The 26920-nt window shown below is 52.2% G+C and overlaps 1 protein-coding gene across 1 annotated transcript; it reads right to left on the reverse strand.

The window, feature by feature from the left end:
* Positions 1 to 24879: 24879 nt before the first annotated feature.
* Positions 24880 to 26294, reverse strand: MIND_01329600 (DDE Tnp4 domain-containing protein; the record flags this gene model as incomplete). Its single annotated transcript, XM_037369746.1, has 3 exons — positions 24880 to 25273; positions 25321 to 25508; positions 25560 to 26294. 3 exons carry the CDS (start codon positions 26292 to 26294, stop codon positions 24880 to 24882), a joined length of 1317 nt encoding a protein of 438 aa, XP_037213742.1.
* Positions 26295 to 26920: the final 626 nt, after the last annotated feature.

Raw genomic sequence — 26920 nt, forward strand, 5'->3', positions numbered from 1 at the left:
GGACACTGAAACTTCAAAAGAGAAGTACCAGTAAATGTTGGTGGACAATTCCCGACCTGAGTTTTTGCCATGGCACGCATTAGTATGTTTTATGCTCATTCAATTATGGCGGAAATTCAAACTTTCGAGCGACACAACGTTGGTGTGTGTGATAAGTAGTTTGTATCAAGTTCGACTGAGCTATACATCAGGAAAACTCAATCAGCCTGGGCGTCCTGGTGCCAAGGCATCCAGGGCGGTCCCAGGCATCCCAGGCCGCCAGAATCAGTCTGGCCCCATTATTGACATAGCAAGCGCCAGAATCAATCTTGGCGCCAGAATTCCACCAGAATTTCTCCGGAATCCTCACAGGGCTGTCCCAAGGCTCACGAAATTCACTCCAGATGATGATAGAATAGATATATTGCGCTGTTCTACGTATTACAAGTTGTAAACTACACTTATGCCGCAGGCGAGCCCAACCAGGGTGTGCAGAAGCAGCCCCGAAGCAGCAAACGCTTGCAGAGCCACCGCCACCGCCGCCGCCGCTGCCGCTGCCGCTGCCGCCATACTCCACACTACACCCATAGTCCACGCTAGAGCATACATGAGAAGTTTCAGCCAGAGCATGCCAGAAATGCGCTGATGACTTACCAATCATAGCGCCAAAACCGCCAAAACAGGCGAAGTGGATACTCATGGGGCAGGGGGGGCGAGAGCGGGCCTGGGGCACAGGTCAGCATGCTGCATGGAAGGAGAAAACGAAGGGGGTGGACGAATAAGACGCACACGTGGATGTTGACCCAGCCACGGGCCGCGCAACTTGCACCGGAGACGCGCGCCGATGTGCGCGGGTCTGCGGCGTGCGATATCGGCGCGGGCAACGACGGGGCCTCAGGGTGGGTGAGAGTCGCGGCGAGGGCAGGGGAAGAGCAGAATGCAAGCCATCAGTATAAAGGACAACGGCAACGTAGTGGACGCACCCAAATAGCCCGCACAGGCTCCCTCAATGCTCCTCCCAGCACCGGTATCGTTGGCGATGTGTTGCGCACAGCGCCACTGGTTGTGGTCGCCAAGAAGAAGGAAGGAACGAGTCTGTGCTACGCGGTTGATTATGGGCGGGAGAGGGGAGCAAGAGAGGAGAAGGGGGAAAATTTGGGGGGGGATGTGGTGGAAGAAGAGAAAGCGGCAAAATATCACGCCATCTGTCAGGCGTTACTATGCAGAGAAAAGATGATCATTGATAAAATGATGGTACATGATTGATGTGGGACTTAGCAAGTTTTCCGAGGGTAAATTCTGGTATGGTTTATCAAATTCTGTCAAATCTCTGGCACCAGCCGGAACAGCTATGCCAGCCACGCCAGATTGATGACAGAATTTAGGTGGCCCTTGACAGGCTTGCCAGGGCCTCCAGGAAGATTGACTTTTCCTGATGTACGTAATATCGTATACAAGATGTCATACTAGTAGTATTTACGAGTACACCAGTTTCTATACAGCCTGAGCGGCCCTGATCACTGCGATACCGTATTCAAGGCCCACGACGAGCTGCGCCACCATGACCCGTACTCAGGCTGCGTGTAGTCGTATTCTCGCAGCCACTCCTGCGGATACTGGTCTCCATACGCGACTGGTGCTTCCAACGGACACTGGGGCACAGCGCTTGGTACGACGGTGCAACTGCCACTGGTGGCACCGACTTGGCCATTTGTGGTGTGGGCTGGATATGCCGGGGCCCGGGCCCACGCCAGCTGCCGCGTCTGGCGTCGTTGCACCTTCACGGCCGAAGAAAGCCGGCGCCGCCGGTGCCGCGGCCCGGGCGTCCTTGCGCCAGTGCCAGTGTCTGCGTTGAATGCCGCGGCACTGGCACATCTGCACCCCGAGTCACATGCGCGTGCGAGCACCGTGCATTGCCAACAACTTGAAGGCGGGCCAACGAGTTTGTTCCCGGGGCGCCGGTGGTCATTGGCATCAGGTAGTACCATTATGTCAACGTTAACCATACACTGGTGCGCCGTTCAGCATTACTTAAACCCTTGCAGAAAGCACTCCACGCAGGGAAAATGCACACCTTCATCTTGAGCTTTTGACACGGCTCACAGGCCGCGGCTGCAGGTGCCGGTCGGGTGGCGCGTTGCAAGGGGGGTTCAAGATCCTTATCAGGCACATGGGGTAGGGGGGAGGGGGGGGGTCCCCGGAGGGTAAAAAAAACTTTTTGTATATAAAAGATTTGGGCCTTATATGGGTGTAAAGACACTGAAAATATAGTGTATACACTCTCATTTCTATAGTTCACAACCCCCCATACTTATATCTATATACTTTCAGGCCCATGAGCCTGGATAGTACACCCTATCACAGGCCCATCATCAGGTAATTGATGAGAGGTGAACATATTGAACAGTGATATGGCCTGCCATGTGTATTTGAGGGTTCCAGGTATATAGATACCTACACACATACATATACAGATACATAAATTTTTTTGAAAAAAAAAAGTTTCACAAAGATTAAATTTTTTATGCCAATTTTTGATCGCATCAGTGGTCACATGATGCTAATCGTGGGAACATATTACCCTATATGGCAGGAGGGGGGGAGGGGGGGGTCCCCGGAGGGTCGGAAAAAAACTTTCCGACCCTATATCCGTGATTCGGATCTTGAACCCCCCTTGGCGCGTTGGCAATGGCGGCCCATCGGAGAAGAAGTTAACGGGAGAGTGTGCCAGAGCCCAGGGCGACACTTCTGCCCACCTTTTATATGTAATTGTCTTGTCGTGTGTGTGGCCACCAATGACTCCAAACACCGCCAGCGTGCGTGTGTGTGTGTGTGTGTGTGTGTGTGGGTCAGGTGTGGGTGCGTGTCTTGGGGGAGTCAGCGCAGCGACTCTTCTGGAAGGAACGCCCGGTAGGCATCCACTGGCACCATGAGGCTTGCAGAAAGAATAAATAGCCTGGATAGAAGAGCGACAGTCTAGAACTTGAAACCATTCTTCGAGACTCGAGTGCAGTTCTACGTACAGGGGACAACAGCTGTGGGCCGGCGAGTCCTTCAAATTGATCTGGCAAGATCCCCGTTGAGAGCCAAAAGGTAGAGGTGGTAGAGTGTCGAGCGCGGGACGCGTAGGTGGGGGGAAATAGGCTTGAGCACGGGTGCGGGTCATCCCGGCCGGGTGTTATGGGCCGGGTGCTCCGGGACCGGGAGCCGGGACAGTGTTCCATGATACCCGGCTTGGCCCGGGCCCGGCCGGGGTCTACCCGGCGGGCCCAGCTGCTTAGAAATAGCCATCATGCAATCAAATCAAATCAGGCCACGTCACAGCCTTGCGCAAGCCTTCAGCCTTCACGACTCTTCATCCAACCCCTAGCCAACCTATGGCAACATCCAGGCACCGGCTCCTCTTCTACCTCCTGTTTTTGTGCTGGGCACATTTCCAGGAACGCTCAAATGGCTTATAACGCTGGGGAATGCCTCTTCTGGATCCCCATTACCATCCCCATGTCCTCTCTCAGCGCACGGATGGGCCGTGCCGCTTCCAAGGCGGCCAGCACCATCTCCCGTGCAAGCAAGTCCGTCAAAACTACGGCTAAGAAAGTTGCAGCCTCAATTTCGAGTGAGTTCCCTTTATGCACTGTTCTTTCGGTCTTGAATTAACCATATATTAGACAGCTCTCACAAGAGCAAGTCTCTATCGTCTGGCAGTGGGCGCGAGAAGTCTGTGGAGGAGCTGGATAACACAGACACACAAGCACCCGATAGTAAGGTTGTCTTTTGGTTGGTCTCTCGTCATTCTCACCGCCTCTCCAGCCGCAAAGTGGACATCCGGCGTCTATCAGTTCTTCGACCCCGATGTTAAGCTACTCACGGAGACAGACGGCCGGGTCTATCAAGCGTTTGCCTGCACAGCCAAACGGTGCAAGGGAAAAGGTGCGTAGGCAATGGCACGGGTAGGCCATACCCGCGCGGGTACGCGGGTTTTACCCGCGCGGGTACGGGTACGGGTCAGCGACAGTGTTACCCGTGGCTTGATGACTCAGCTGGCTTTGCTCCCTTGTGGTGTCCAAGATGCTCTGCGTTCGACTCTGCTCTTGTGCAGCTTTTTTATCCCACCTTCCGGACAATAACCAAGCTGTCTCTTCCTCCCTGCCTGCCCAAACCATGGGTAAACCCATACCCGTACCCGCGGGTATGAGTACTGTGGCTGTGCGGGTACGGGTGCGGGTAGGCCCTTGGATACCCGTGGGTATACCCATGCCATTCCCTAAAGGTGCGTAATCAGCTAGCCTTTTTGACCCTTCTTCTCACTCAGTATACAGGTGATTTCAAGGGCGTGAAGCGCTACCAGACTAAGCTGGATGGCAAGCCCTCGTCGGATCGTTCGTCGACATCTGGTTTAAAGAAGCACGCCACGAGCATGCTGGGGAAAGATTGTGGTGGATGAGCGCTTGTCCGGCACCTCAGCAACGGGCCCTCGAGACGGCAACATCTTTTCGTCATTCGCGAATGCTGCCCAGCGGCCTGTTCGTGTCTCTAACCGCATGCATACTGAACCAGAATTCCGGTGAGTCGTCATTCACTGTCCTACATTCGACTTATCCTCCAATAGCTGTCATATTGTGCGGTGGCTTACCGAGGCTTCACGTCCGTTGCGGACAATCGAAGACCGCGAACTCAAGGAGCTCCTCGGTGCTGGGCGGCCGGAGCTCACTATCCCCAGCCGATTTACGGTTGTTGCGCGTGATCTGCATGCGGCTTACGAACGTTGTGCAGGTCGTATTGCCAACCTGCTCGAGGTTTGTCCATTCTCAATACCATTCCTACCGCTGATGGCAGCCATTAGAATTATCCGGGGCGTTTGAGTTTTCGCCACGGATGCTTGGACATCCCCCAACCATCGTGCTTTCGTTGCCTGGACCGTGCATCTCCAGCACGAAGGCCATCCCTTGGTCTTTCTGCTCGATATCTACGAGGTGCCCAAGTCTCATTCTGGGGAAACGCTGGCTCGCGAATTCAATGAGATGCTGCAGCGCTACAACCTTTCCAGCAAGGTATACCATTCTCAGTGTCAGTTCCTTCGCTAACTCTCTCCAAGATTCTTGCATGGGCCGGCGATAACGCGACTTCCAACGACACTCAGAACGACGCTCTTGGCCACCTGTGTAGCCCAGTAAACTCTGTAAGCTTATCAGGTCCAACCCAGCGGGTTGGACCTGATAAGCTCACAGGGATATTATCCATCCCCATAGTAATGAATAAAGATTGGCTAAAGGATTGAATAATTCTGAACAATTTCATATGTTCTTCTAGTTCTTGCAGCCCAAGTCATGTCCAGTGCCTCTTATCAGTCAAACCATAGTACGAATAATTTTGAATATCATTTTCATGACAAGTCTAAATACTACTATCTAGTATATCAGGTCTTCAGCCAAATCACCACGTTCCCCACGGTCAAGGCCTATAATCGATATCCTATATGCCAAATTCGACACTGCTTCAAGATCATTTGACTCCTCTATCTCTGCACCTTCCTCTGCACTAATACCATCCCACTCCTCAGCTTCAACAAGCTCATAGTCAAAGTACTCCATCTCCGGCCCACCCATTACTCCAACCACAGCAACCCCTGGTTCAAGGTTTCCGGTAAAGCGACTGCCATACTTTCGCGCCAACTGCCGAAACTTGAAAAGGTGATCTGTGTCGTAGATGCTGCGGCGCTCCCGATAGCTTTGAATTTGCACTGCAAATGCAATGTTACCATCTGCTCGAAGTCTGTGTTCGTGGTAACGTAGTAGTCGATTCTCGTCTCTTATCCATGTGATGACCCGCCTAATCTCCATATTCAGTCGTTGGATTTCTTCGCGTGCGCGCTGTATCTTGAAGTAGCGGTCCATAAGCACTCGGAATGCTGGTATCGCCCATTTCTTGCCCTCAAGGGAGTTTGTGTCATCACGAAGAAGGTCGAAGTCGGACAGGAAAGCATAGTCAATGACGTTATCCCAGCTAAGCACTTGGCGGCGCGGAATCATAAGCTCTGCTTTCTGGTTATAGCGCTCAATCGCGTTCTTTATGGCCGTTGATCGTGTTTGCAAGGACTTCGCGATATGTCTTCGCTGTTTATAGCCTGAGACATGTCAGACAAAAGGTAGACTATGAAGTGAGAGAACGAACATGTGCCTGATTGATTCATCTTGGTCAGCTCGAGCAATCGTTGCACGATCAACAGCTCCAGGGTATCCACAGCCTTTCGGTACTCAAACTTGCGTATTTCATCGACTGCAGCGCTCCACTCAGCTGAACCCGCCACCCAACGGGCCTCAATCTCGAGCTCAGCCTCGATAGCCTGTACTGCCTCAAGGTCACGCCCAATACGCTCGCGAGCATGACGTATCTTGATGTCGATTCCAGAAGCGCTGCGACGATATGGTGCATCCGGACGATTTGCAGCGGTTTTTTCTCGTGTCAAGGCAGCAAGTGTCTTCCTTTAGACAGAGTCAGATTACTCATTGCAGTGAAAAATGCCGACATACCTGTCCTCCTCGAGTTTCTGAAGTTTTTCGCAGGTACTCCATCGATCCCGTCTCTTTCTTCGACTTCGAACTGCCTAAGAGGCCGAGAAGATATTGCCGCTCCTCGAGAAGGGCCCTTTCAAACTCCTCCTCAGCGACGATGCCCTGTAATGCCATTGCGTCCTTCAAGTCAGCCTCCCCGGCCAAAATATCCAAAGCCTGTGCGTAGTTTTTGCAGAGAAAGGTACCTAGTGGAGTATTAGCATGAGAGTAATATATAGAAGCATTCTAGCTTACTGAGATTCGGGTACGTCTCAGCATTGTCGACATGCTGGAAGTACGACGATATTTCCTGCTTCCAATGGAACGGGCTTGCATAGCGACATGCATTTGCAAGCGCATTGGACCGAGAGAAAGCCCTCTCGCATCCCTCGAAGTCTTCGAGCCCTGTCCCTTCGACGTACAAGGGAAGATGTGATAACTGACAGGTGCGGTTGTGAGCGTGGCCATGAAATAGGCCGACAACACATTGGAGGCCTGCTTGCTCGGCCTTGGACGCAAGGCGGCTCCGCGCAATGGTCTTCTTGATGCTACAGCCGATGTCATAGGCAAGCAGGTTATTCTTTTCGAGATACTCGAGTATCGCCTCAGTTACAGCCAATGGGTACTTGGATCTGAAATATTATAAGAAATCATGCATATATGGTGAGTCGCGAGAAAGTACTTACAGTTCTCCGCTCTTGATCATTTCAACAATGACTTGAGCGAACCCGTGTCGACAGAGGCACAGGAAGATTCCGGTCTGATCGAAGACGGCCCACATTTTGGAAGTGATCTCTTCGGACATATTCTGCCAACGATCCTCGCATGGATTAGGCGTGTCATCTGCAGGTACGGCCTCCTCAAGACATCCCTTCGCCCAAACCTCGACTTCTTCCCGAGTTAGGAAGTATGCTCCACCACCATTTCGGTCATCATGACGCTGTTGGGCAGAGCGGCCGCCATCCACTCGCTTTAAGGAGTTGTTGCCGTCAATCGTGAGCAGGCGGTCATACAGCAGGTCTTCCTCGCCCTCAAGCTTGTACGCACACGCAGGGCAGTCGTTTTTCATTCGCCAAGCGAGGCCGCCCCGTCCAAGTAAGTCCAAAACGGACTTTTCAGCAAAACGACGGATGTCGAGGTACAAATCGTAGGCGGTCGAAAATTGTGCTCGAAGATGTGGACGATATGGGACCTTCTGCAGGTCGCATAGAGTTTTGACGAACGCTTGGATGACTAGTCGTGGGGAGCGCAGATGGGCGACACGATAAAGCTCCATAGTCTCGATTGTGATGGCCACAGACGGCAGGACTGGAGAGCAGGGAATCAGCCCGCGGGCAATTAGGGAGCCGCAAATGCTCTCGTTTGCATTTAGCACCAGTGTTACAACTTTACGAGCTGTGTTCAAGTCAGTAAACTGTTGGAAGAGGCGCTAACCACGTACTGAATAAGCTGACGACTGTCAGCCTCAATGTGGAGCCACCGTCTGCCACGTCTGCCCAACGCACACCTTCCCGCTCGTCTTCACCAAGAGCAGTCCAGTCCATATATGCTTTCATCATCGAGTCCATCTGACGCCTGAAACCATCGACTAGCCTCTGTGTCCTATCCTGACGCGTTCGATAGTCAATGTAAGTGCTAGGTCGTTGCCATTAGAAAGGTAGATAAAGCAAAAGATAAGTTGCTTACCGCCCATATACTCTACGTGCGATATCCTGTTCGAGGCTCGTAAAAAGCTCTCCGCCAGCATTGCTGACTTCTATGGGCTCCTCACCCGCCAGCATGTCGTTGACGTCTACCCAATTATGCTCGTCATTGGTGGCTTGTTCATCCTCGTCGTCTGAGGCTCGAGTTACGATAGACGTTTGAAGACGGTCGCGTTCTTGTCGGGTCATGGCTGATAAAACTTGAGTGGCTATGTCATCGGAAGGTAAGGACATACAAAGTAGGCGCTTCTTATGTGCGTTTCGACTAGCCTCCGAGCGCTGCATCTGGGCAACAGGTCCAAGAGTAACGGACTCAAGCTCATTGAATCCATTGTCTGAGGCGGTGACAATCCGCACAGTGCGTTTGCGCTTCATCACAAGCCAGCCAAGGTGTGACGTGACAAGCAGCAGGTGATCCGTCACCTTTTGTTTACTCCTCCGACTTCGCCGACCTGCCAGCAGCATGTCGAGCCCAAACCGATCCCAAGTTACCTCACCCACCGCCATCGCCTCTCCCGCCGCCTGCCGTACGTGATCACCCCCCACCCTTACGTCCTCCTGCCCGGCAATGCCCAGGCCTTGGTGTTGTGGGCGCAAAGAAAGCCGCCCCTGGCCATCTGAGCGACCCTTCACCAAGGCCCTGCTATGCCTGGCCGTCTTCCTGCGCGGCTTAAGCATGCTTACCGAGAACTTTTGCAGCGCGTCTCCTCCAGCGAAAAACGCGCTCTGGCACGACTTTCTCAGAGGTAGTGCTCGAAGAGGCCGATGTCTCTCGACTCCTTGCGCAACGATTCGCCGAGCAACAGGCGCTTGCGCTAGATCAAGTTCTTGACCCCGATGTCGAAGTCCTGCCCGGGCAAGCCTTGCCCGAAGACGAATCCGCAACGGCGCAGCAGGTGGAGAATCCAAGCGCCTTGTCCGCAACAGCGCGTCTTGAAGTCATGCATGGGCATGGGCCTACTGAGCAAGTCGTAGCCCCATGGAAGCGGAAGAAGTCGGGAAAGCGGAAGAAGCAGCGTGAGGAGGCGGCGCCTTATGCAAAAGTCGTGGCCTTGAAGCGAATCGAGGAAGCGAGAGCGCGTTGCATCCACATCGACACGGACGCAGCTGGGCTCCCACACACAAAGCCGGCCTGGACAGGGCATCCCCACCGGCCAATGGCGCCAAAGGAGCTTGCGCAAGTGGTCGACGGCTTTGATTGGAGCAGGAAGGACAAGGAGCTAATTCTCGCTCAATCAGGCGTCAAGTATCTTGACTGGAGGAATGGGTGCGTTGTTTATTATTAATGAATGACTTTTGCGTGCTGAGATGATTTGCAGCGAAACTATCCCTATCCTCGATTCAAAACGCCGACTTATTGCTTTGCTTGCTGGTCGCCCTCGGGATAAAAACTGGGACGACGTGATTGAGGAAGCCAATGCCGCGCTCGAAAGGGGCGCCCAGCGCGTCCAACTTAGCAGCAAGAAGCTGGCTCATCGGCGAGCTGCCACCAAATTCGCCGCTTTAGCGCGTGGGGTCTCGCATGGAGGCGGTCAGACGGTCCATGATTCTTCTTATGGACTACACCATGCTGACCGGTGCATAGGCCCCTGGAGAACTTGTGATCTCCGGTGAGAATAAAGCCGCAACTGACGATCTACTGCGAAATGCCGCATTCAAGCGAATTGCCGGCTATACAGCAGGTACATACGCAACGTCTTTTGAAGAACTTCAATCTAATGACTCTTTTAGCCGTCTTCTCTTTGTGGATTCCGACACTCTTCTCCGTTTATCAGACGGCCAACGCAGCGTTGCGCGCTTGGGCCCCCGCCCTTCGCTGGCCATTTGCTAACAGCGAATTTGCGGCTTGTACATGGAATTTCGCGACTGCAGTCTGTGCGCCGCATGTCGACTTCGGAAATCTAGCGTGGGGGTGGTGCGCGATCACAGCGCTAGGGGAAATTCAACGCGGATCAGGGAGGGCACCTCATACTGTGGGACCTCCGTCTCATTGTGCGATTTCCGCCAGGCTGCACGATCTTCATCCCCTCCGCCATTCTCCTCCACTCCAATACCCCCATTCAAAGCGGCGAAACAAGGAGCTCCTTTGTTCAATACAGCGCGGGAGGGCTCTTCCGCTGGGTTGATCAGGGCTGTCAGACGAAGGCTGATTTCGAGGCCGCTGCAAGTGCTGATGATTTAGCTGCGGCTTCTGAGCGCATGGGCCTCAGGTGGGAGGACGGACTGAGACATTTTCCTGTCTTATAGCTTCGCTGCTCGACTACATACCCTCGTCACATCTATCACATACGTTGCCGCACTTGTACTTATTCCGATTTTACTGCATTTTTGGCCTCGCTCTGTGACCTGTGACATTAGCCCTGAATCCCGCTTCGTCAAAGACTCAAAGCACAAGCCATCCGGTAAGTGACTATCTCCACTCGTTGTCCGACAGTCTCTGATGTATCTACCTAGCACTCTGTCAACTTGACTGCTTTGCTGACAAGTACCATGAGCGCGGAAGCTGGTGAATTTGGGGCGACGAATTTTGCCGACGAAGAACCAGATGCTGCATATGATCCCGAAGAACAGGCCCATGGCCCGCCAAAGCCGCCTTCGAATGGAGACAGCGACCACAATGACTCGGACTCAGACGACGACTCAGATTCCGACAACGAGTCTGGAAAAGCTACCTTCGTTCCCAGCAAACGGCGTCTGGTCATCCCGTCTGACAGTGAAAGTGAAGACGCCTGGGGTGCCAACCCACTTGTCACGACTGGCAGTGAGCAGGTTGGAAATGTCATCCCAGCGCGTAGCCGCAACAAAGTCAAGAAGGGCCCTGGATTTCGCTCGCAGCAGCGTGCTCGCAAGGCACATTTGCAGAACCTTAACAACGACCTCGCGACCTTCCAAGTCAAATTCCGTCGCAAGCAGGAAAAGCTGGTACAAAAACTTGCTCAGAAATACGACGTTCGATCTGGGTTGGTGGAACGGAAACTAAAGGCGTCGAAATTGTGGAAGGTGCAGCGCAAGACCTCGCAAAGGAGTGCGTTGATTGGGTACTATAATAGATGTGTTAATGCTGGTCCGTTTGTTTCCTCCTTGCCTTTGCTATGCTTATCTTCTTCTAGAACGGCGAGCAGCAGGAAAAGGGCCACTTCCCTTTATTCTTGCCCAAGCACGAGTGAAGAAAAACCCGGAGCTCATCAACTTTGGCCCTGACAAGACGGAGGAGATTATGGCGGAGTATAATGCGCGAAAAAAGCTCAAAAATACCGGCAACCGCGCGAACGCACTTTCAGAGGCGAAAGACATATATGGAACAGTCAATGCAATGAGTGGGATGGTAAGTACTTCCATTTATCGTATACAGCCCCCATTCTAAGCTGCTCTAGATGACAAACCTCAAGAAACGCACCGACGTTGTTTCATTCTCCATTGTTGCACCCACCAACAGCAGCAATACACTGACAACGCCAACAATCGTCGACCGCCGGCGGCGCTCGCTACATGTACGAGCGCCATGGGATGACGGAAGCGGAGGTTGCGAAAGACTTCGCTGATTGGGCCGAATCATCCGCAAAAGGTATTGTCTCCATCTAACTCAATGCGGCGTGAGCACTCAACTCAACCCTCTCTCAGGCATCGAGCGCATGAACACTGTTCAGCTTCGACAATACTGTCAAAAGTTTATCAAGAATGGGCTAGGTCGGTCTGCTTGCATATCGCACCGACGAATTTCGTTCTAACCAGACGTTTTAGTCCGCACTTCTCGAAAGGAAGCACGGATGAATTACGACAACTACCCAAACAGCATCGTGAACAACCTCAGCGTCCATCTCGTTGGGTGGCCCGAAGGATGCCCCTGGATGTCTCCATCTGCGATGAAGAAGATCAGCCAATTACGGTCTTTGGCCCAAGCAATTGATCAAAAGACCTGCTTTTGGCAGGAAGTCAATTCGGAGGAGGAGCGGGAGCGGATCGAGGAGGAGTATATGGAGCTGGTTCATGCCGGGAAGCGACCGCAGCCTACAGGTTCCCAACGTGCTACACGGTCGGACAAGGGCAAAGTGCGAGGGCGGCAAACAAAGACGAAGAAGAAACCAACCAAGCCATCCAAGTCTCACGACCATGACAACTCGCAGTCGGAACTGCGTGGAGGTGAAGAGGAACCAGAGGGCGGAAGCATCGCTCGGAATCGTGCTCGGAGAATTCCGCCAAAAAGTGCCACCTTAACTCAGGGGTCGACAAGTGCCAAAGCAACAACAACTCGGCCACAGCGGTTAACACGGAAAAAATCAGCGACCGAGGGCAAGCAGCTACACAAAGGTTCCCGGTCAGGGGTTGCGTTCGGGGTCAAAGCGCAAGCGTGGACTCGGAGATGGAGGCTCTGAGGTGGAGGACGAGAGTGACACTGAGCCACGTCCGAAGAAGAAGAAGAAGAAGCTATCGAACTCTGCCTATCGAAGCCTGCTGGAGCAGATGAAATCATCAACAGCAACGACAAAGGGGCAGACGACGACAAAGCCGACAACCAACGGGCCGAAAAGGAATGTGGTCAAGGGGAAGAAGGGCGGCCCGCCTGGGAGCCGCGCGTAACTGGTTGGTCAACTTTTCTCTAGATGGATCTCATTTTTTGCTGCTGCTGCGTATCCTCATTATAGTAACGTCACCATCTAATATTGCTCTACCTACACAACTCACAATTTCAATGTACATACGACTATTACACTAGCATTTGGCCTCATGACTTGGCTGCACTACCTATAAATTCTGATATATACTTATAGTACTGCTCGTATTCAGCTGCACCTTTTACTATATAAGTTTTGAATATCATGTTAGAAGTTAGAAGTTCTTCAGGGAAAAATATCAGATAGTACCTATATATATATATATAGAAAAATGATAAAAGATATTCAAAATTATTCGTACTATGGTTTGACTGATAAGAGGCACTGGACATGACTTGGGCTGCAAGAACTAGAAGAACATATGAAATTGTTCAGAATTATTCAATCCTTTAGCCAATCTTTATTCATTACTATGGGGATGGATAATATCCCTGTGAGCTTATCAGGTCCAACCCGCTGGGTTGGACCTGATAAGCTTACAGAGGTTACTGGGCTACACAGGTGCTCTTGGCAACAACCTCAACAATGCATTCGACACTGTCAATCGGGTCCGTTGTTTCAACCATACCCTTAACTTGGCGGTCAAGGCTTTCCTCCGTCCTTTCCAGCCTCCTGAGAAGAAAACGAAGGACGGGGAGGGGACTGGCCAAGGCGAGGATCATTCCGACATACACGATGACGATATACCTCCACTGGAGTTGGACGAAGACACGGACTCTCTTCGTGATCTTGCAGATACGGCCGATGGTGAGTCGCATCGTCTCATGTTTCGTTGCTCATATACAACCTAGATGCATCCATCATGACGGAACTTTCCGATGAGCTTGGCGAAGAGGGGGATGCCTTTGACAACCTCAGCGACGAACAGCGTTCCGACTATACTAACTCGGCCAAGGCACTCAAGACCGCAATATCTCGGGTAGATTTGACATCCGATTTCTCTTACGTGCTTAAAGCTTGACAGATTCGAAAACTTGCTTTCTTCATCGTCAACTCAACCACGATTGCCTTACCAGCCTGGCGTAGAGCATGTAGAGACCACAACATGCGTGTGCGCCTCATTCCGCGTGATGTTCGAACACGTTGGAACTCTACGTATGATATGCTGGTCGTCGCCCTCGAATATAAGGACGTTATTAACTCGGTTACCGGAAATCGTGACCTCGAGGCGTTGCGTAAATTCGAGATCTCAAATATTGAGTGGGCCATTCTCGATGACATGGCATATACTCTCCAGGTACATATCTACACTATGAATTGTTCGACTACTAATACCATGTCAGGTTTTCAAGAACGCGACAACGATCTTCTCGGCGGACAATAAGAGTACCATCGCCAACGTCATTCCGACGATGGACAAAATCGATGATCTTATTACAACGACGGTCGCAACGGTGGACGTTAGGATTGTCGATCCCGCTATCTGCAAAGCGCTTCGGCTTGCGAAGGCCACCTTGAATAAGTACTATTCCCGCACTGATGACTCTAACATCTATCGAATTGCGATGGGTTAGTGTTCGTTTCCTCGCAAACGTGATAACTAATTATGCTGCAGTGCTGCACCCGAGCCTTAAGCTTCAATACTTCAGAACGCGGAACTGGGATCAAGCTTGGATTGACACGGCTCGAGAGCTGGTCGAAGACGAGTTTGCGACATATACAACACTCAACGACTCGGACGTCGAGATGGTAGGCAGGACTAGTATTGGGGGCACAAGCAGTGGGGCCGTAAGCATGGTCTCGCTCTGATTATCATGTTGCTGACTTAACATAGGTTAGCCGGTCATCGAGCATGGCAAACCTCGATGAAGTCTCGGATTTTTTTCTGTCGTACAATGTTGGCATGGTAGACGCAGAGCAGTCAGAGCTTGAACGCTATCTGGCTGAGCCCGTTGATGGGGGGGTAAAGGAGCCACTGCTATGGTGGTGGGAGCGGCGCTCTATTTATCCCCGTCTCTCTCGCATGGCCTTGGATTATCTGAGCATACCATGTGAGCCTTGGCCCAGTCGTTGGATATCTCTAATCCATATTCAGCAACATCGACAGCAGTTGAACGAGTCTTCTCTCAAGGACGACAACTTCTCGTATTCACACGTAATCGACTCACGGGCGCTTCAATTCGCAAGTGTCTTTGCTTAGGCAGCTGGAGTCGCAATGACCTAGTGCGGAATAATGACATCATTGAGGCAATTCAAATGAATATGGGCCGTCGGTGGAAGGGTAAGCGCAAGGCTGCTGACACGGGCGATAACGATGAGGATGCTGCAACAGCTCATAAGAAGTCGCGTACTTGATTTGTAGCTTACAAATTGTTCCTTATTGAGAATTACTACTTCACGTGATGCACCCACGGGATCTCCGGGTACGGGACCGACCCGGACCCGGGAGGGGACCGGGCTTAGCGGGTTTAGGGACCGGGTCAGGTAAAAAATGCCCGGACCCGGTCCCGTGCTCATCCCTAGGGGGAAAAGAGCTGAAAGTGCCGCTTAAGGGTGCTTTTGACCCCCAAAATCACTCTGGAACAGTTCGGACCGGGCCGTGGCCGGCCGGAGGCCCCGAAACGTGATATGGGACGCGTATGAGCTCAAACGCGCTCTGAAGCAAAACATAGAAAGCTGAGACGTCTCAGGATGAATTAGGGGGGTAGATTGAAGAGGGATGAGACAAAACAAACGGTTGAAACCGTCTCAGAGTGAGACATGTGACCGGCAGCCGCGGCCAGGGATTATGTAAGGCTGTGACGGCCCCAGGTATATATTCGCGCTGTATTGTAGCATAGGCCCCAGAATACAACACACCCCCCATAGCGGTTCTATTGCTCCCCATAGTGGAAAGTGGAACTGTTGACCCTCAAGAACACCTACGACGACGACGAACCTCTGATTGTTGAACAAGTGCTGATTTGTTTTGATTTTACAGGTCATTGGAGTTATTGCTTGATGTGAAGACATGAAGATGGGGAAACTATGCTCAGATGCGCTTCCCTTTATGGAACGTCGCCCTCTTTGGATGGAGCGACCCATTTTGGAGTTGTTCATGCCATTTATGGTGTGGCAACTGATGCTCTTGATGCTAGTTGTTCTTCCCTCAATGATGAAGACAACAAAGGGACCAGGTAATGTATCTATTTTCAGCAACAACATACCAGACATGACTGTGACTGTGACCACTGCCATTTTGGGTTTTGGTGTTGGTTTTGGGTTGGGATCATTTTGGAGTGGGTTGTTGTTGTGGGGATGTTTGGCCACAAGAGGCATACTTAGTATGTCATATCTGTCCTATCCTACATCAACACCTCCTTCCTCTCCACCCAACTTTACAACAGCACCGACACTAGCACCAGCACCACCACCAGCACCACACTTCCCATCATCAACATCATCACTGTCATCAGTGATCCCATCACACTCACACCACCTTCACCTCCTCAACTTGTTCATCATCATCTTGCTCTTATGGGTTGCAGCATGGATATACTTTCCATGGAGCCCTGAACACACAGACCTTGATTTGGGTGTTTTGGTTGTTTGTGGAGTTGTTTCTGCATTCACCATTGCTCTCATTTCACGCGTTTCAAGAGAATTCGAAAGGGAATGCGTTTCGTCGAGGAATATCTTGCGGCGGGTGAGCGCGGCTCTGCAGAACGTCAGAACCCACGTCGCCGACAGCGCCTGATACGTACCACATCCTTCGGCTCATCGACGCGCCCCTAGGTCGTCCAATTCGCGTCGTCGCATCGTCGTCAACAGCAGACAGAGGGCTGATGAGTCATCGGACTCGTGATCCGGCACAGTCGGACCGTCGGCCGACTGCAGGACGCACAACATTTTGTTTGCGAACATTAAAGTTGTACCGAGCGCATGATTTAGAGCCACTAAGGGCAATTCTGGACAGACTTGACGCCAACCGGGAACTTGAGAGTCAGTTGTGAGATTCAAGTTCGTGGTGGCCCACTGGTGGGTATGTAGCGATACGAGAGCACTAGCAAGAAAAGTTAGAAAACCATGAAACAAAATAGGATATGGCAGCCAGGCCTGCGTCAACGCAGTGAACGTAAGTAAGTCTCATTCCGAGTTGACGGCGACAGCTCTCTCATGAGCCTGAGCCAAGGCTCGCTGCAGATCGCGCAGCGCATCTACGTCCTCCGCGAGCATGCCATCTAGTGCAGGAGGCTCAGGCTCAAGCCGCTCAACGAGGAACTGCCGGAGTTCCATTTCATGCCCGAGACCTGCCATAGCCACGCGCCGTTTCAGGCCACGCAAGAACGGGCCAGCGGCGGCCCGCACGTCGGCCGCGGCGGAAACAGCGAGGGTTATCGATTCAATACGTGGAAGAAAGTCGGCGCGGGAGAGGAGCGCGCCGAGGGCCGTGTCCTCGCCGGCGGTCGTCCTCAGTGCCGCGACGCGCAGCTCCGCGAGGGCACAACCGAGGAGAGAGTCGTCCAACAGCGCGCAGAACGCCGCATAGGCAGTATTTTCGAGCGATAAAGCGGCGACTTCCGCCGAGGAGCGGGATAGGCATTGCGGGATGGTGTTGTCCGCAGCGTACTTGCTGATTTTGGACAGACGCAGGCGGGCGAGGTGCGGGAGGCGCAGATAGTCGAGGATTTCGCAGGTCTTCTCTCCAAGGAGATCAAGGGTCGTCAAGGCGGGCATTTCGATATGTGCTGTCAGGGGAAACCCTGATGCCGTCACTTGATCCCATCAAGCGCCGCGTCTCCGCTCACGTCTCCGCGTCTCCACTCGCGTCTCCGTGTCTCCACCCGAGTCTCTGTATTCCTGCACCCTGACGCTCCTCCTCCACTTCTCCCACCACATCCCACATCCAGTGGTCCCCAACCTCCAACTCCCATGGCCACCCCTTTCTGGGAGTCTCTCCGGAGTCACCATCAAGGATCACTAATGCCATCGGAGACCTCTCCGGATGTGGCCGCACCACTTTCCTCTGAGACCTTGAGCCTATGGCCTTATAGCCTCTCTGGGCTGTCGCTCATCAAGGTCTCCCTGCAACCTCTACCCGTTGGACCTCTTGGGTGTCCCCAACCTATGTCAGCGTTCGGGCTTACGTTCGGATGGCTGAGCCCCGCCATGGCTCCGCCCCCACTCCGCCACCACGGCCCCCGTCATCGGGTCTTCCTTTGGGTGAGGCCTACTGCCGTTAAGGCTCGTGCCTACTGCAGCGCCCCAGGCTGCACGCCCTCACACCTCCACCTCTCTGGAGACGTCCGGGGACGTCTCCCAGTGACCCTCCTGTCGCTACCCTCCAGTGGTCATGGCTGGCCGCCATTCCCATTGGTCCTTTCCGACACTCCCCGGCCCTTGGGCTAGACCGACTCCTTCCCTCTCCGCTCCATGCCCCCCCTCTCCGTTTCCGGCCGTCACGTCGCGGTCACACACCCGGAATCGATTCCGATTCCGATTCCGGTTGTCACGGTCACGGTCACAAGCGGAGACGCCCAGAGGCAGTCTGGACCCCCCGAAGCCCTTCCTGGGCCTTCTAAGGATGCCTGGGCTCTTCCCTTGGCATCATGGTCCCAAACCTGCCTCTCCGGAGCTTCGAGGGCTACTCGACACTCACCTAGGGTCCATTAGCGACACCTGACTTCTCCCATGCGTCGTTCGTCACTATGCAGTCACTCTATCATTACTCCGGTCACTAGTATATAGTAGTGCACCTGAGCAGAGGGCTCCTTGGCTTGTTCTCTAAGGATTCCCCCTCTGCTCAGGTGAGTCTGTAGCGTCCCTTCCTGTTGTAGTAGTTTCACTAAGGATTCCCCCTCTGCTCAGGACTCTGATTTCGAGCCTCGCGAGGTTGCCCTTACATGTGCGTCCGTGAAATTGAGGCTCAAGAACTGACACATGGGGCCGAGAACGAGCTCCTGTAGCACCACGAGCTGGGAGAGGACGGGTAGCAGCTCGCGGGAGCTCGCAGAGGTAAGGATAGTCAGCTTGCACAACTGGCCGAGCGGGAACCCGAGCTGGGGAATCAACCTTGCGTAGCCGATTGCGAGGTCGCGGAGCCGCGGCGCGCTGGAAAACGCGCGGTACTTTGTGGGCTGTGGGTCGATATCGGCGTTGAGGGTGAGCTTGGTCAGATTTTGCAGGTCCAAGACCATTCCGGGTGAGGAAAATCCGAATCCCAAGGGATAACGACTGCCTTCCGCAGCAGATAGATATAAGAGCAGTTTTCACAAAAATTTAGTTATTTGAGTCTGTGCTCTTTCCATCGAGGTTTTAAAGATGGTACAGCTTTATGGTTGTGGTTTTTTACCAGGTTGTGGTGGGTGGTCTACATGGTTTTTGCTTCTCAATTGATGGTTTGTGGTTGTGCTATGAGATTTATGATTATGTTCATTGTGTTTGAGCTTAAGGTATCATACATTAGACCACTTACCCACATTTAAATCACATACAAATTGATATTATGATGGCGATCAATCCCATCGATCTTGCTATCGCAGTTTAAGGCAACATAACGACTGCCTTCCGCAGCAGATAGATATAAGAGCAGTTTTCACAAAAATTTAGTTATTTGAGTCTGTGCTCTTTCCATCGAGGTTTTAAAGATGGTACAGCTTTATGGTTGTGGTTTTTTACCAGGTTGTGGTGGGTGGTCTACATGGTTTTTGCTTCTCAATTGATGGTTTGTGGTTGTGCTATGAGATTTATGATTATGTTCATTGTGTTTGAGCTTAAGGTATCATACATTAGACCACTTACCCACATTTAAATCACATACAAATTGATACTATGATGGCGATCAATCCCATCGATCTTGCTATTGCAGTTTAAGGCAACTACCAAGGGGGTCCCAAGATCCTTATCACGGACATGGGGTAGGGGGGGGGGGTCCCAGGGGGTGGTGAAAAAAACTTTTGCTATACAAAAGTTTGGGGGGGTTCTGGCAGGCCTGAGGTTGGCTTTGTACTACATTTGTAGTATTTTAGCATGGAATACTATGTAGGCATATAATATGCTTGCAACTTTCCTATGGGAAGGCCTACAACACCTTGGTTAGGCTGCACTGTGACTACAGTGTGACTGGTGTCATGAATATGTCATTGCTCATTGATTACAAATAGCCATGGATGGTCTACTAGTGACTCTATAAGGCCTCAAGACCTATATATTACTCATAAGTAAGAGGAGATTACTGAATGTGACTCAAAATGTGTATTTTATCGGCGCTTTTGATCGCATCAACAGGTCACATGATGTGCAATCATGGGAATATATTACCCATATGGTAAGGGGGGGGGGGGGGGTCCCAGATGGCCTGAAAAAAACCTTTCGACGGTATATCCGATTTTCGAAAGTTGGGACCCCCTTGGCAACTACCTTCTACATATCTAGATTCTCCTGGTCTCACCAAGCTTCAGAGAGCCTCAAACATTTGAACTGCAAGATCCCCAGATAAATCACCTGGTAAGTAAAGCTTTCCAGACTTTGGAGTTTTGCAAAGAGTATTAACTTGTTGTAGAGCATTGATGAATTGATCTGAATCTGATGGAAATCTGAATTTTAGCTTCTAGACACTTACAATACAGCCCTGAAACCTCAACCACACAAATCAAAACCTTAACCACGGAAATGAAAACCTCAACCATATATGCCACAAGCACAAAGATGGCCTCAACCACAGAAAGTGAACACAACTATAAGTCATAAACCACAAACCACAAGCAAATAATTTTTTGTGATAACTGGCCTCATAGATAGATTCGCTTCCCGCCACTGGCGGGAGGAGTTGAACAGGTGTGGTGGCAGCCAGGTGCCTGTGCGTTGGTCTATGTGAACGGTGATCGGGAGCCCCTGGGTGCGCTCCAAGAAACGGTCGAACAGCCGGTGGTATGAGCGACCACCCAGGAGATAGCACGTCGTCGTCCACAGGCGGGGCTCGGTAACGGCTATCCTACGCCATTGGCGGCAGACGGCGGTGATGTTGAGCAGCGTGGACGGAACTCTCTCTGGCCTGGTCAAGGCCACCGTCTCCCCAAAGATGCGGCACAAAATCTCGGGCGGAAGCGTGTTGACGGGGAAGATGACGGTGGATAGCAGCTCGCGTATGGCCTTGCGCTGCTCTTCCAGCCGGACGAGCTGCGCCCTGAGCGCGCTGATCGCTTCATCAATGTTTTCGGCCTCACATCGCAGACGAGCGCGGTTTTGAGGGACCAAAACTGGAACTTGCCGCGTCAACTCGGGCGGGAGGTTGTCCGCGTTGAGGGCATGGATGCGGTTCTCATTTTGCTGCCGCTGCATAGGTGGACGTGTGGACCATGAAAGTGGGACAGGGCGAAATCCATGTTCGTCAGATCGTCAGGTCGCTGAGTTTCGTCAGGTGTCATTCCGCTGCAGATCCTTGATGAATTTTTTGATATTTTCGTCAGTTGCCAAGAGAATTGTGCAGCGGGCTTCCGCGGCGAGCGGCAGCCCCTGGCAGGGTGGGGTCCGGGGCGAAGCCTCGGTCGGGGTCCGGGGTGCGCAACCCAAAGCAAAGACGGCCTAAAAGTGAGCAAACAAGAAAGAGGAAGGGGGGGGACGCACCGCGCAGCGGGCCCCGCGGCGGAGCGAAGCCCCCGGCAGGGTGGGTTCAATATCATTCGTTCCGCTGATCAAATAATAGATTACTCAGCGACGACCTGACGAAAACTCAAGGGTACTTACGACACCTGACGAAGATCCCCATCAACCTGACGAAGATGGCGGACCTGACGACCTGACGAACATTGCTACGACCCAGTGGGACAAGTGCCGGGATGGAGTCGCAGTGCGAAGGTGCCATGCGTCACAAGTCACAAATTGCTTGCACTTTCTCTTCTTCGCCATCTTGGTCGTTGCCACTCGGCATCCGTAACGCACCGGCCCTCCCTCCCACAGATGGTCTAGAGTAAAAATAGGGCGCGACATGGTTCCTCGACAGGTGCGTGGGGCAAAGACTCTGCCCGGTTTTTCTTTCTGACCATTCTCAGGATGCAGCAGCAGAGCCCGTTGGGCGGCTCTGCGTTCCCACTGGCAGGACTCGATGTGCGTCCCGCGCCGACACACTGCTTCCCGACTGACCGCGGGCTGCACTCGGGCAAGAAGGGGGCCTAGGGAGCTGTCCCTCCAGCCAGATTCCACTCGTTTCTCTGCCTCATCAGCCCGCGGAGACTCGGAGGGGGGCGAGACACGATGCTGCGCCGGAGAAACCTGATAGACGCCGCGGGGTCCGCCTGTGGTGGATGACGGACTCATTGGGTATGTCGCTGGCCTTGTGTTTCGGGAAACACCGTGGCTGACGATGATATCATCCTTCAGGCCGCACTTCCACCGGCAGGTGCCTCTAAGACTAACGTGGAAGATGGTGAATATGGGCGTCGTACTGGTGCGTGTCCCGTCCACGCACTGTGATCATGACCCAGCTGACGACCATTGGCTAGCACAAATATGTCGGTCTCTAGCACCGCACACTGTTTGTCTGTCCCGCTCATCGATCCTCCCTCCGCACCTCTAAGGCACTCTAAAATCCGACTTGACATTCACGAATGCAGCTGGGTTGTCGTCGCGACCTCGGAGTATATGTATGACTATGCACGATGAGACGGAGGCCTTTCTTGCCTGCATACGTGCTGTTGTGGAGGATTTTTTGTTTCCATACACGTACTTCACAGCTTTATTTCTATCAGCCTGAGTATATATATCGGTGTATATCTATATATTTCTTGTCTCGGACAGCAAACGGTCATCATCGTCTTCCGTTTTTCTCCTCGATGCATGTAATAAAACTTTGTCTCCATTTCCTTCCGTCTATGTTCTGCTGTCGCCTAGATATTCTCGATAAAGTATATCATAAACGTTGCAATATACTGTACATCTAGTACATTTTATCAACTCTTTCAGTCGTGGACACTCAAACGTTGCTGAAGATCACGCAGCGCGTGTAGATCCTCTTCAGCCACCGCCGTTGGGGTAAGCGGCTCGACGAGCAGGCGCCGGAGCTTGCTTTCGTGCCCGAGACCATGCCGGGATGCATCGGCCACCCGCTGACTGATGCCATCGAGGAACGGGCGCAGAAGCAACGGGGGAGGCGTCGCGGGCGGCGGGTGTGGCCAACATGTAGGGCTCCAACTATTTAGTTTTCATTTACACCTCCATGTAAACTAAACGGAAATGGTAAGAAAACGTTTAGTAAACGTTTATTACCATTTAAAAACGGTTAAAAATGGTAATATAATAATATAAAATGATCAACAATTTTATGGTACATACTTGAGTTTATAAGGTTTATTCAACTGACAGATGGCATTAGGGGAGTTCACGCTAGGGTGGGCAAACAGGTGGGCAAAACGTTAGGAAATTATAAATAAATTATTTCTTGCCTTTGCACACCGAAATTCGGCGGGCAACTTTTATTCGCTGGGCAAGGCAGAACTTATTATCTAAGCTTCGTGACTGACGCGGCACATCACACCGAAAACTTCCCTTTGCCATCGCCGACGCCATGTCTGTGTCCGATGCGGACTCGGACAAGGACACAATGATTGCGCGTCTGCAAGCTCAGCTGCGTGCTGCACAGGGCTCAGACACCACACCGGAGCCCGAAAAACGCCGAGCCGGCCGCCCAAAAGGGTCAAAAAACAAGACCACCCCGAAACCTAAGCCGCTGACAAAGGCAGCAAGAAGCAGCAAGGCCAACGAGACACCACCTGTTCTGAAGCTGGAAAAGACAGATGGGATGACAGAAAGTGTCACTGACATTCCGTACGTATCTGCTTCTGTGCTGTCATCTTACTGATTTTGACACAGCTGGAAGCACGAACCAGCTCTCTCGGAGACCCTCATCACCCACATCGAGAACAATGAGGCCCGCCGAATTGCGCTGGGCTTCACAAAAGGCGACGGGCCCAACGCCGGCCACTCAACCGCTGCAAGACCCGTAGACCACCACAAACGGCTTGCGGAAAAGACGCTCACCTGCGACGCGCGCTGGGCTCACATTCCGCCAGAGAACCTTGTCTCCCAGGTCCGCGGTCGGCTTAAAGCGTGTGTTACCATCTCTCGTAGCTGTTCTTTGCTGACAAAATGCCTTCAGCATGCGGGGCATCACAACACGCGAGCTGGCGAGATTTACGCAAACGGGTGCGGGTTTAGTAGAGAATGGGAGAGCGGGAGAGCTGCCAGATGATGCTGCGAATCTACTTGGTGCGCCGCAAATGGTTTTTCTTGCTATGCTGTTGACTGACTTATGATAGAACAGGTGCTGAGCAAGTATCCGTGGTTCCTGCGCATGGCGCAGCTTATGCGCGGCAGCCCTGTTGCCGACCAGCGTCATTGCTCGAACAGTATGACATCACTTGACGAGGGGCTCGACTTGATGCTCGGGCATGGTGGAACCTCAGATGTGCGTACACAGTGTCTTTATAATTCACTATACTGAAATTGAGCCTCCAGATTGACGATATGGCCATGGATTCAGAGGGCCCGCCTCCAGGCAGTGAGTTCGGTGACTTGGACGAAGAAGAACTGCAGGAAATTGCGGCCGATCGCAATGCAAATGACGACAACGACATATCGGACCTCGGTAGCCCCCCCGCCTGCCCTTGTATCGACTCCACTCAAGCCTGCTGCACCCACTGCACCTCGTGCTGCACCAGCACCAGCACGCCCCCCTGCTGCTACCACACCCCGCCCAAAAATCCAGCCAAAAGGGCCAGCTGCTCCGCCACCTACTGTGACCAAGCGCAAGGGACCCATGGACACACTTGCTGGGCTACTACAAGGAGAACGCGACTCAAAGCGTCAAGCACTCGATGCCAAGTTTGACCACGAACGGCGCTTGATTCGGGAGAAGCACAATGCTGAGATGGAGATGTTGAAGTTTCAAGCCCATGAGCGGGAGCGGGCACATCAGCGAGAGCTGGAGATGATCAAGGCACGAGCGCAGACGCAGCAGACGCAGCAGCAGCCAGCCGAAGATTGGTATGGACCTGCTTTTGACTTCTCGGGAGCGTACCATGAATGATTCTATGTATCTACAATACATCGTCCTCGTTGTTAGTATTCTCTGTACGTAAAAATTCGAATAGCATCTCCTTGATCTCGCAACGGGCGCTCCTCTGCTGCCGCAAGCTCAATATCACGAGCATCAGCATCTGCTGCAGCCTCTTGAGCCGCCTCTGCCTGAACATGCTGCAAACCCTCAAGGAAAAATGCATCAGCATCCATATCAATGTTGCGCTCATGGACCATTGCAAAGTTATGCACAACCATGCATGCAATAATCCAGTAGGTGGCGAAACCAATGTGCTCTTGATCGTCGATTCTTAGGCGAAGCCCACGAAGTGAGCAGAATCGGCCCTTGAGGTAGCCAACCGCATGCTCTGAGCGAACACGGACATTCGCCACATAGTAGTTGAAGACCTCATTCCAGTCTTCAAATTTCATAGGCCTGAAGCGCAGGTAAGTGTCAAGTTCAATTGTTTGACAGAAGCTTACGCTTTGTATGGAGCCATAAGCCAGAGTTGAAGTGGGTACGCAGAGTCCGCCCAGATCCACTCGCCATTTGGAAGCAGGATAACGAACTCATTGGGAATCCGAGTCATCTTCCAGGCTGTAGCATCATGCTGGCTGCCGGGAAGGCCAATTCCGTAGTCGACAATTCGTAAATCTGGTGTGGTGATAAGCTGGGAGTAGGGGTGAGTTGGCTGGACACAATCAGAGGCAGTGGTGCAGACCTGGACATTGAGAGAGTAGTTTGATTTGCGGTCAAACCAGTTGTTCCCAAAATGTCCTGGACGAGCAAAGAGTGGGACAAGTGTTCCATCCACCATAAGCCAGCCATCTCTCCATGCAGGGCAGGAGTGCTCTTCTACCCACTCCTTTGCCTTCTCTTTCTCCTCATTGGTAGGCCAGCGGATCGCGGACTTGCGAACTCGATCACGGCATAGGGCTGCGATAACACGGCGAGTTGATTTGACAACCGTTCCGAATCCAAGTCCAAGTTGGAGACCGACTTTGCGAACACTGACGCCATTGCCATAATGGCCAAAGCGATAGAGGGCAACGGCGAGCTGTGAATTGACCGCAAGTTGTTCTGCTGTGTCTGAGTTGTTGTGGAATACAGGGTCGTCCTCTATCGCATGCAGTAGGGCATCAAACGTAGCCGGGGTGACACACAGATAGGATCGAAAGAAGTCGGGGAAGCCCGTTTTCCAGTCCTCAAGCAGCACCGAGAGAATGTTGCCCTTCGGAATGACACGGCGCTCATTGAGATAGCGTTGGGCATGCAGTGCAACAAGACCCATGGTGAGCATGGTGGAGATGGGTATGCTCTCGTCATCCTCAGTGGCTGCATCTTCTGTGTCGTCTTCATCATCCTCAAGCTCCTGGAAGGCCTCCAGGACCTTCATAATCCCAATCATCTCCAAGATCTCATCAGTGTCGCGCTGCCGCTCAGTCTTTTGGGGCATCGGACCAGCAGCAGAGGTGGCAAGAGGCAAGAGAGATAGATCAGATTGATAAGATAGTCACACTTCTGGGCATAGATCACACTTGCATAATATATTTAATTAGCTCTGCCCTGCCCTACCATGAACACCCCAGGGCAAGATTTTGGGCAAGCAATAAAATATTTACTTGCCCAGAGTCTTGCCCAACTCTTTGCCCAGTGTTTTGCCCACCTACCGTGAACTCCCCTATTTTCTCACTTGTAATACTGTTCTAGATGGGCATGTAGGGCAAGATTCATTGCCTTTGGCTTATTTGATACCAGATCATGTGATGGATTCCTTCAAGAAGAAGCCTACAAATGCAACAATTATCTATATTTATGTGGAAGGTATGTCCTACACTAGTATGTATTTGGTAGCCAGATATATACCTGGTAGTAACATACTTATGAGCATGTCTGCTATTGTTATTAGGGAATAACCATTTAAACCATTTGTTTTCATTTATTTACCATTTACATACCATGGTAAACTAAATGAAAATAAAAACGGTTATAACCATGTACAAACGTTTGTACACGGAAATGGTTGGAGCCCTACCAACGTGAGAGTCTCCATGTTTGGGAGAATGTCTTCGCGGGAGAACA

Source organism: Mycena indigotica (assembly GCF_014461135.1).
Source record: "Mycena indigotica strain 171206Taipei chromosome Unknown Mind.scaff0015, whole genome shotgun sequence".
Classification (NCBI taxonomy): domain Eukaryota; kingdom Fungi; phylum Basidiomycota; class Agaricomycetes; order Agaricales; family Mycenaceae; genus Mycena; species Mycena indigotica.